The sequence below is a fragment of the Rhincodon typus genome, chromosome 8, assembly GCF_021869965.1.
Source record: "Rhincodon typus isolate 14 chromosome 8, sRhiTyp1.1, whole genome shotgun sequence".
Taxonomy (NCBI): Eukaryota; Metazoa; Chordata; class Chondrichthyes; order Orectolobiformes; family Rhincodontidae; genus Rhincodon; species Rhincodon typus.
Window position 1 is genome coordinate 82,089,987 of NC_063339.1, and position 10,503 is coordinate 82,100,489.

The following is a 10,503-nucleotide window of genomic DNA, read 5'->3' on the forward strand; positions in this document are numbered from 1 at the left end:
CTATCTGCTACTCCACCAATCTTAGTGTCATCTGCAAACTTGCTAATCAGACCATCTATACCTTCGTCCAGATCATTTATGTATATCACAAACAACAGTGGTCCCAACACGGATCCCTGTGGAACACCACTGGTCACAATTCTCCATTTTGAGAAAGTCCCTTCCACTACAACTCTGTCTCCTGTTGCCCAGCCAGTTCTCTATCCATCTAGCTAGTACATCCTGGACCCCATGCGATTTCACTTTCTCCATCAGCCTACCATGGGGAACCTTATCAAACGCCTTACTGAAGTCCATGTATATGACATCTACAGCCCTTCCCTCATCTATCAACTTTGTCACTTCCTCAAAGAATTCCATCAAGTTGGTAAGACATGACCTTCCCTGCACAAAACCATGCTGCCTATCACTAATAAGCCCATTTTCTTAAAAATGTAAATAGATCCTATCCCTCAGTATCTTCTCCAGCAGCTTCCCCACCACTGACATCAGGCTTACCAGTCTATAATTACCTGGATTATCCTTGCTACCCTTCTTAAACAAGGGGACAACTTTAGCAATTCTCCAGTCCTCCAGGACCTCACCCGTGCTCAAGGATGGTGCAAAGATATCTGTTAAGACCCCAGCTATTTCCTTTCTCGCTTCCCTCAGAAACCTGGGATAGATCCCATCCGGACCTGGGGACTTGTCCACCCTAATGCCTTTTAGAATACCCAACCCTTTCCCCCCCGCACCGCCGAGCCGACTTGACCTAGAGTAATCAAACATCTATCCCTCACCTCAACATCTGTCATGTCCCTCTCCTCAGTGAATACTGACGCAAAGTACTCATTAAGAATCTCACTCATTTTCTCTGACTCCTCGCATAACTTCCCTCCTTTGTCCTTGAGTGGGCCAACCCTTTCTCTAGTTACCCTCTTGCTCCTTGTGTATGAATAAAAGGCTTTGGGATTTTCCTTAACCCCGTTTGCTAAAGATATTTCATGACCCCTTTTAGCCCTCTTAATTCCTCGTTTCAGATTGGTCCTACTTTCCCGATATTCTTCCAAAGCTTCGTCTGTTTTCAGTCGCATGGACCTTATGTATGCTATATGTTTTTGCTAGCCAGAAATTTTATAAGAGTCTGGGGAAAAGGCCCAAATGGAGTTCTGTCACAAATGAAATATGATCTCACTGAATGCCTAAACACCGTGGAGGCCTACTTCTGTTCCTATGTCTATTTTATCTTTTTAGGGGTTAAATTATGAGGACAGCTTGCATAACCTTGTCTTGTATTGCCTTGAGTTTAATAGAGTAGATGGCTGGTTTAAGCAGCATGTTTAAAACAATGAAGAAATTTGACAGGGTGGATACAAAGCAGTTAATTCATTTGGCAAAACAGTCAATAACAAGATAGCCTAGATTATTAGACCTAGAATATATTATAATAGTCAAGAAGCACTTTTCTCTCTTCTCTCTTTTAGATTTGTGGAAATCTGGAATTTGTTCTCCCAAATTGCTTCAGATTCTGGGTCAGTTTTTATTTATTGTTGCTATTAATTGCAGAAAGAGTACTGAACCCCATCAAGTTGCACTTGTAGAAGTGCAGTGCATTGGGCAAATTTTGAACTTAGTTGCATGAAAATTCCATCAGCGCATTGCCATTGTCTTATTTAAGTTTGGGGATTGCTTCTCATTATCCAATAATATTTAGGAGTGAATGCCTGAACTTTGTCTGATTCATGATCACCTACTCCCAGTTGCACTTCGATTACTATTAGACTGTCAGTTGAGCAGTCCAGAGTACAATGCATGGTGACAATTCACAACTGTATTAATGTATTTTATCTATTTCAACGTTACTGCAGATAGACCTTCAGAGATGCCAGAAAAGCTTCTGCAAGAACGATTTCGCAAGCTTAGTCGGTTTCCAGAGGCTTTCTGTTCCATTCAGTACACAGGGACCAGAACATATAATCCTCCAACTGACTTTTCCGGAGTGTTGCAGACCATCGAACAGCAGTTGAACAACAATGCAACTCGATCTCCCAGACCTCCAGGAATCATTTTCAAGGCTTTGAAAGTAGGATATTGAATATTATTTCATAGGACACATTAATTTGGGAGGATCCATAACACTTGCCATCAAAAGCAGCAGAAGGTTTCTTTTTAATTTTAGAACAGCTTGTCTCACAAGTTCATTTCACTTGTAGAAATCTATATCTGAATTTCTAATCTTACTGACCTCTTTATTAATAGTTTGGAATGAAGTATTAGACACACCTGGCAGGGACGAAGGAGGTTTGAAAAAAGTACAGTCCATTGTATCAAAGCTGCGTTACTAGTCTTGTAACTGTTCTCCTGCCGTGTCTGGCTGACATAAATGGGTTGGACTGTGCCACTAAAATAATGTTACTTTAGTTTGCTGCTAACCGGTGGAAACTTGGTTCAGATGGTAACTCGTTTTCCTCATAAGTGCAAAGGTTTTATGTTTATTTTGCATTATTGAGTTGGGCACCCAATGTTTAGCACAGTCTTTATGCCTTTATTAGGCTGCCCTGTTGAGCAGGACATCCACAGGAAGCTGTTGGGAGCCTTCCTTACAGAAGCACTTTGAGCCTGATAATGTCATTAGGTTCTAAACTGACTTCAACTGCAAAAGCTTGATGGGGCTTCACTGTCAGACAGCCCTGCCATTGTTCAGATCCTATGCCATTTTTTTTCCCAATCTTAAGAAAATAACTAGAAAAATTACACAAATATGCTCAGTTTCAAAAAAGGAAGGATTGTCACTATTACACTTGAATGTTTGAAAGTGGACCACACATTTACTAGACCTGTGTAAAACTATGGAACTATGCTGCCCTTAGGCTGGTATTATGCTGAGGGATTAGTTACACAAATCGAACATTCAAGTTTATACCAAGATTCCATTAGTTTTATACTCCTCCTCTAATCAAGGGTAACATTCAATTCTATAGTTGCTTCCTGTACCTGTGTAGTAACTACTTGTGATTGATTTGAGGACACTCGTACCTCTATGTATGGCAGCATTCTACAGTCTCTCCATTTAATTGTTTTTCTTGTTTTTATTTTAAAAATTCTTCCTACTCAAGTGGGCAATATCATATTTTCTCCCATTATACTCCATCTGTAAAATTCTTGCTCTGTCACTTAACCTGTCCATGTCTCTCTGCAGACTCTGTATCATCTTCACAACTTGCTTGTCTACCTATCTGTGTTTCATCTGCAAATTTGTCTACAATGTAGTTGTTGCCTTCATCCAAGTCAATAATATGGATTGGGAATATTTGAGACTTAAGCATTCAAATAGTTAGAGCTTTCCACCTCCAATAACCCATTTAACCAAAGTCTCTGATTTGTGTTAGTTAGACAACTGCTTATGTGTCAAAAATAGCACCCCCAATAGCATGAGTACTTACCTTGTGTAGTAACCTTTTTATGTGGCACGTCATCAAATGCCTTTTAGAAATCCAAGTACCTTACATCGACTTTTCCCTCTTTAAGCACCCTGCTTAATATAGCCTTGAAGAACACTAATAGATTTTTCAAACACTGTTAACCTTTTGTGAAGGCATTTTGAATCTGCCTGGATGTATTGTGATTTTGAAATGTTCTGCTTTTAATGATGGATTCTAGCATTTTCACAATTGCAAATGTTAAACTAACAATTTGTCTGTGGCATGTAGTTTCCTGCTTTCTGAGTCCCTTGTTGCTTGATCAGAAGTTCTGAAAAAAGTTTGTTTTTCTTTAACCTGATAGGATCTTTCCAGAATCTAGGGAATTTTTGGAGTTCACAACCAATGCACCCATTGTCTCTGCAGCCATTTCTGTTAAGACCCTTGGGGCCCAGGCTATCTGTGTGTTCTGCTGCTGAACTTGCATACATTCTTCTGGCTGTAATAATGCTCAGATTGTCATGACTCAATTGGAAAGAGTACGCTGATAATCAAGTCCGATTATTTCACAAGCCTTCACAAATATTTAACTTCCAGTTTAAATCATGGTGACCAACTTGCCTGATCAGTTACTATTCATGACAAAAGTAATTCATGCCGGGGTTTTGTCACGAACAGGAAAGAACTCTGTTGTGAAGTTATTCTGTAACAAATGGGAAAAATAGATTACTAATTCACTACTCTATGATGTAAACTACATTTTTTGAAAACCCCCAAAACACACACACTGATTCACAAGTAAGGCAGACAAAAACAGACACAAATATCATGGGGAAAAACCATATCTGCAGGTAACAGTCCAGACCATGAGAGGAAAGACCTGCTTCTCACCGCTCCCTTGAGTTGTAACAATGATGACATAATGTCTGGAGGTAGATGGTCGATCTTCGATTCGGCAGCCAATCGGGTGGATCTAGGACTTGTATTGGAATTCTTTCTCTTCGGTCTCGGTTACTTTTGTCTTTCCTCACTCAGAAAAGACTTCTAGGTAATTCTGAGTGCACTGCCTTATCAGGCTGTAAAATGGCAAATTTAAAAGGTAGTCCAAAAAGCTGTTGCTCGGCAGTTTTCCCTCAACTCGAAGATTCCTGGTGCTGCTCTGTTTGGTAAAGTATTTGCCTTACAGCTTTGAAAAGTAGCATAATGTTGCATAGCCCAAGGATACTCCAAACGATCCCACTTGACCATCAAGTTGCAAAAACCCTTCTAGTACTTCTAGCCGTATAGCAGTGCGCAACTTCCATTTTCCAGTTTATAATCCAAAAGGAAACATGTGCAGTCACTTACAAGGCCAACAACCTTTTGTTACGAATTGCCAACAAAAATGTTTTGATTAGTCATTTATTTACTTGTGGGACTCACATTTCCTAATGTAACTACAGTAAAACCTTTTAAAGTGTATTAAGATGAATGTATTGTCAAATAGAATAGAGTAGGTGAATGGGATAGATAGGATAATGGCAATTTGGAGAATAAGAATAGTGTAAAGTTCTTTTACTTGTCAATTAGAAGAAGATGAAGAGATTGCATTGAAATTTAAAGATGGGAATTGAAATAGACAATGAATTTTAGACTGGAAAATGAAATTTCTGGATATTATACATCAGTTCAAAGCAGGAAAGTGCCACTGATTTCAGAATCCATTTTTTGTAAAATGTTTTTTAACAATCCGAGGAAGTGAAAGGCATGTGCAAATCAAGAGAATGGAAATAACTAAGGAATGTGGGAGAGCAATAGAATAGGGTAAATTTATGGATTGCTGTCAGAAATGGGCAGTTACAATTAAAAACTCAAAAATTGCAGCTATTTTTCGCTGAATAATTAGAAACAAGAGAGTCAAATAGAAATGCTCAAAATTCAAAAGAAGGTTTCAGCAGAGTAAATGACGGAAATTATTTCCACTTGCTGACCAGTAGTAACAGCAGTCAGTATTTTGTACGTTTCTCAGAGGAGAAAACCTACTGGCATGTTACATTTGTAAAATCTTCTTTTTAGGCTTTGAGCGATCGTTTTAATGGAGAAATTGCAGATGATCAGATGGCTCACAGTTGCTTCTTCCCTGATGAATATTTCACTTGTTCTTGCACATGTCTCAGCTGTGGGTAAGTGATAATATACTTAAGAAAAAGTTAAATTTTGTTTAATGTACATGTAGATTCACCAGAAAAGGCTGATTTTTGTTAATGCACCTAGAGTTGTTCCCATGCATAGCAATGCAAGACAAGTCTAATTAACTATATGAATTGCTTGGAGGTTTAAATTAACAAATTAGGATGACTGGGGCGGAGGTGAGAAAAGGGAATATCTGTAGTGGGATGGAAAGCAGGAGCGCATCAGTGACAAAAGGGATTATGCATGAAAATTGGTGTGGTATTGGGGAAAGTAAAGTAACAAAAAATACGTCTAGAGATGAAACTGGGTAACACAGAATCATCGAAGACTGCTATCCAAAAATAAAAACAACAGAAAATAAAACAAAAAAATGGACCAGAGTTATGATGTGAAATTGTTAAACTCACTGTTGAGTCCAAAAGGCTATGAAGTGCCCATATGAAAAATGAGGCGCTATTCTTTGAGTTTGCATTAAGATTTATTGGGGAATGAAGTCAGAGGTTAGAATGGGAGTGTGGAGGAGAATTTAAATACCAAATACTGTGTTCCTCTTGGGGTCTGAAGGCATGTATTCCAAAAAGCGGTCACCCAAAATGCTATGGAAACCAAATGCATATAGGAGACCAAAATGTGAGCAGTGAATATGGTGTTTAAATTGAAAGAAACATAGGTAAAGTTCTGTTTAGTTTGGACAATGTAATTGGCTCCTTGGGTAGTCTTTTTTAAAAGAAGGATTGAAAGGATGGGAGGGGGACAGGGTGTTGGCAGTGATTGAGAAATGGACCAGGGTGTTGAAGAGAGTGTGGGGGAAGTGAAAGAGAGTACATGTGTTTGCAAACACTGCTTTCTGTTATTTATGTAGATGATTTGGATGTGAATAGAGGAGGCATGGTTAGTAAGTTTGCAGATTACACCAGAATTGTTGAAGTAGACAGCCAAGAAGGTTATCTCGGAGTACAGAGGAACCTTGATCAGATGGGCCGATGGGCCATGGAGTGGCAGATGGAGATTAATCCAGATAAACGTGAGGATGCTACATTAAATGTGAGCAGGACTTATACACTTAACAGTAAGGTCCTGGGGAGTGTTGCTGAAAAAAAGAGACCTTGGAGTGCAGGTTCATAGTTCTTTGAAAGTGAAGCCCTAGGTCCAAGATGGAGGTGGAGTAGGATGCTCCAGCCAGAACTTGTCTGCTCTGTCTTTTCCTCTTCCTCTTTCTTTTTCTCTCTCGCTCTCTCTCGCTCTCTTTCTTTTGTCTTTTTCCTCTACTGCCAATGACCTGGAGCTGGGTGAGAAGGCAGCCAGCAGCTGGAATAGTGACTGTGGGTGTGGAGTGGAACATGGACCACCAGTGGAGTGGGGACATCTGGTAGGGCTGGGGCAACAGCCCTGAATGAGGGAAACCAGTGTATCTGGAACGGAGTGGGGTTAGCCGGGGGTCTGGAGTGGAGTGAGGGCAGCTAGATACCTGGAACAGGTTTGGGACAGTGGCCAGTGGGCCAGGAGCAGAGATGGCTTACTGGTTGGGACCCAGTGGACACTGGGCAGGACATGTGGAAAACTTACAGAAAGACTGTAATGTCTGTCTTTTTAGCTTTTTCTTGTTTTCCTAACTTGTACCATGTATATCTGTACTGTAGTGTTGCTTTTTTATATATTTTCTCTCTCTTTGTTGTAAGATTTGTACCTAGGTACTTTGTACCCAAGATGGTGCCATGTGTTGGCGACATTGTAAACTTTTCACTGTACTCCTATTCTTTTGCAACATGGCAGTAAACCTAATTCTAAGGTAGACAGGATAGTGAAGATGATGTTTGGTACACTTTTTTTTTTTCCTTTATTGGTCAGTGCATTGAGTATAGGAATTGGGAGGTCATGTTGTGGCTGTACAAGACATTGGTGAGGCCACTTTCGGAATACTGCATTCCGTTCTCGTCTCCTTGCTATAGCAAAGATGTTGTGAGGCTTGAAAGGTTTCAGAAAAGATTTACAAGGATGTTGCCAGGGTTGGAGTGTTTGAGCTTTAGGGAGAGGCTAAATACGCTGGGATTGTTTTCCCTGAAGCATCTAAGGCTGTGGGGAGACCTTATGGAAGTTTACAAAATCGTGAGGGGCATGGATAAGGTGAATAGCCAAGGTCTGTTCCCCAGGGTGGGGGCAGTCCAGAACTAGAAGGCATAGGTTTAAGGCAAGAGGGGAAAGATTTAAAAGGGACCACACAGAGGATGGTGCATATTTAGAATGAACTATCAGAGGAAATGGTGGAGACAGGTACAAATATAACATTTAAAAGGCAACTGGACAAGTATATGAATAGGAGGGCTTTAGAGGGACATGGGCCAAATGCTGGCAAATGGGACTAGATTAATTTAGGATATCTGGTTGGCATGGATGAGGTAGACCAAAACGTTTTTTTTTCTTTGCTGTACATCTCTCTGACTCTAAGTGGCATCATGCTGGAGATGGCAGAAGTGGCCTAGGATGATTCAGTGGACCTCTAGGCTGGTGGGGTGGAAAGTGAGGACAAGGGATCTCTGTCATAGTTCTGAGGATGTAGGAATCGCATGAAATCATTATTGCAGAGAAATGATAAAGACATGACTGAGGATTCTCTGGTTGCATAGTCAGAACAAGTATGTTACAAATGTGAAATCTACAAGATTGGCTTGTTTTAAACTACCTCTTTAATCAGAAATAAAATGGGGGTAGTGAAGAAAACCATGTAATCTACTCTGAATTCTGCCCAACGTTTTTATGGGGTTGGGGTTCGAGATCAAGTGTTATTAATAATGGCAAAGTGTGAAATGTTCAAACCTGAAACAAAGGAAAGGGCAGCTGGGCCTAACTGTGGGCAGACTTTCTGTCCCCAAGTTTTCATACAGAAAAGAAAATGAGAGACAAAAAGATGAAACTAGTGCAGTCAGTAAAGTACATGTCTTTTCTGTGGAGAACAGGCCGCATGCTGGAGTGAAGATTTTTTTTTGGTTGAAGAGGTGCAACCATGGTGATCAGATGAATTTGAAAAATTCATCCTGACTTGACTAGGGCAGAAGAGAATCAGTAGCCTGTCTCCTCTTTATTCAGCTCAAGACTTTGCCAAAAACTCAGAACCACCTCTTAGCAGTCACTCAACATTAAAATTTAACTAAGTGTGGAGAGGTAAACTTGTAAATTTGATGTGATGATGGCTTGGTTCTTCTGGAAACTGTAATTTTGTGGAAAAGTAGGCAGTGAAGTATTAGTAGCCTGGAGATTTTGCTGTGTTGAAAGATTAAAAAAGACTGTCTTTTCTGTAGCTTTAAAAGACTTATTTGACCATTAAGTAAGATTTAGTTGAGCTGCTTTATAGTTTGTTATGGTAGAAGTCTTAAAACTTGAGTGCAGTAATTGGGGATTCATTTCTCTTGGGCTGAGAGGTTGCTGTGGGATCACAAAATAAACAACAAAACTTGGAAAATGGAACAGAATCCTTGCAAGAATTTGGATATGAGAAAGAGTAGTCAAGGTAGCTATAGGGGTCTGACCTCATTGTGAATTTTGATTGATAGCTTTTCCCTGGGAATGTAGACTGAGAAGTTAGGGAAGGGAGGGCAAGAGCCTGAGTTGCATGATTTGAAGGTGATGGAATGGTAAAAATTGGAAGCAAGTTTTGATGAAATTCTCTGTTTAAAGTTGAGAGCATGAAATAATCAATTTACTGGAAACAGGTGGAACAAAGAATGTGTGCATCCTGCAAAACGACAGGCGTAGCTGGGACCTGTACAGACCCTGTACAACATCTTTTATTTGGAGCAATTGAATACAGGTGAAAATAAAATTGCTGTTTAATGTGAGAAAATGTTCAGCCAGTTGAAGGAGGATTATGGTAGATACTAAATAAATACCAAAAGAACTGCAGATGCTGTAAATCAGGAACAAAAACAGAAGTTGCTGGAAAAGCTCAACGGGTCTGGCAGCATCCATGAAGAGAAATCAGAGTTAATGTTTCTGGTCCGGTGACCCTTCCTCGGAACTGATGGTAGCTGGGAAAACATTGGTTTACATGCAGAAAATAGGGAGGGGGATGGGGTAGGGAGTAAACGATAAGATAGAGCCCAAAGAGAGAGAAGAGCAGTTGGATAGACAAAGGAGTTGATAATGATCTGGCTAGGAGGGTGAATAGCTGTTAATGGAGACTGTTAGTGACCAACATTAGGTGGTGTGTAATGGCAGACTATGTGATAACAAGGCCTGGTGTATGGGGTAGGGGGCTAGGACATGGGAGAGTTTAGGACCTAAAATTATTGACCTCAAAATTGAGTCTGGAGGGCTGCAGGGTCCCCCAAGTGGAAAATGAGGTGGTGTTCTTCCAGCTTGTGTTGAGCTTTGCTGGAACACTGCAAGCCAGAGACAGATGTTGCCCAGGGAACAAAGTGGTGCATTAAACTGGCAGGCAACAAGTAGTTCAGGGTCTTTTTTTGCGAGCAGAACATGAATGTTCTGCGAAGCGGTCACCCAGTCTATGCTTCGTTTTCCCTAATGTAGAGGAGACCACATTGTGAACAGTGAATGCAGTAGACTAGATTCTAGCAAGTGCAGGTGAAGCATTGCTTGACCTGGACAGTATGTTTGGGTCCTCGGATGGTGGGGAGGGAGGAGGTAAATGGGCAGGTGTTGCACCTTTGTTGGTTACAGGGGAAGGTGATTGGGGTTTTGTTGGGGGTGAAGAAAGATTGGCAGGGGGTGGGGAACTGGATTTGTCATTCAGAGGATGAGGTATTCAGCCTTCCAACAGACACAACAGGGAGTGAGGTTGTTGATAAAGAAATGCAGTTGATGAAGCATAATTGTGGACACAGGGATGGTTTGAAGTGTGTATACTTCAATGCTAGAAGTATCAGAAATAAGGCGGATGAACTTAGAACATGGGTCATGGACTATGATGTTGTGGCCA

The 10,503-nt window shown here is 40.6% G+C and overlaps 1 protein-coding gene across 1 annotated transcript in view; it reads left to right on the plus strand.

The window, feature by feature from the left end:
• Positions 1–1,476: 1,476 nt before the first annotated feature.
• LOC125483797 (zinc finger FYVE domain-containing protein 1-like) overlaps positions 1,477–10,503 on the plus strand; it is an 11,734-nt gene continuing 2,707 nt past the window's right edge. The window contains exons 1-3 of the mRNA XM_048600490.1: positions 1,477–1,511; positions 1,848–2,062; positions 5,454–5,560. Of these exons, the coding sequence (XP_048456447.1) occupies positions 1,862–2,062; positions 5,454–5,560 (308 nt within the window). The 5' untranslated portion in view covers positions 1,477–1,511; positions 1,848–1,861. The remainder of the gene's footprint in view (positions 1,512–1,847; positions 2,063–5,453; positions 5,561–10,503) is intronic.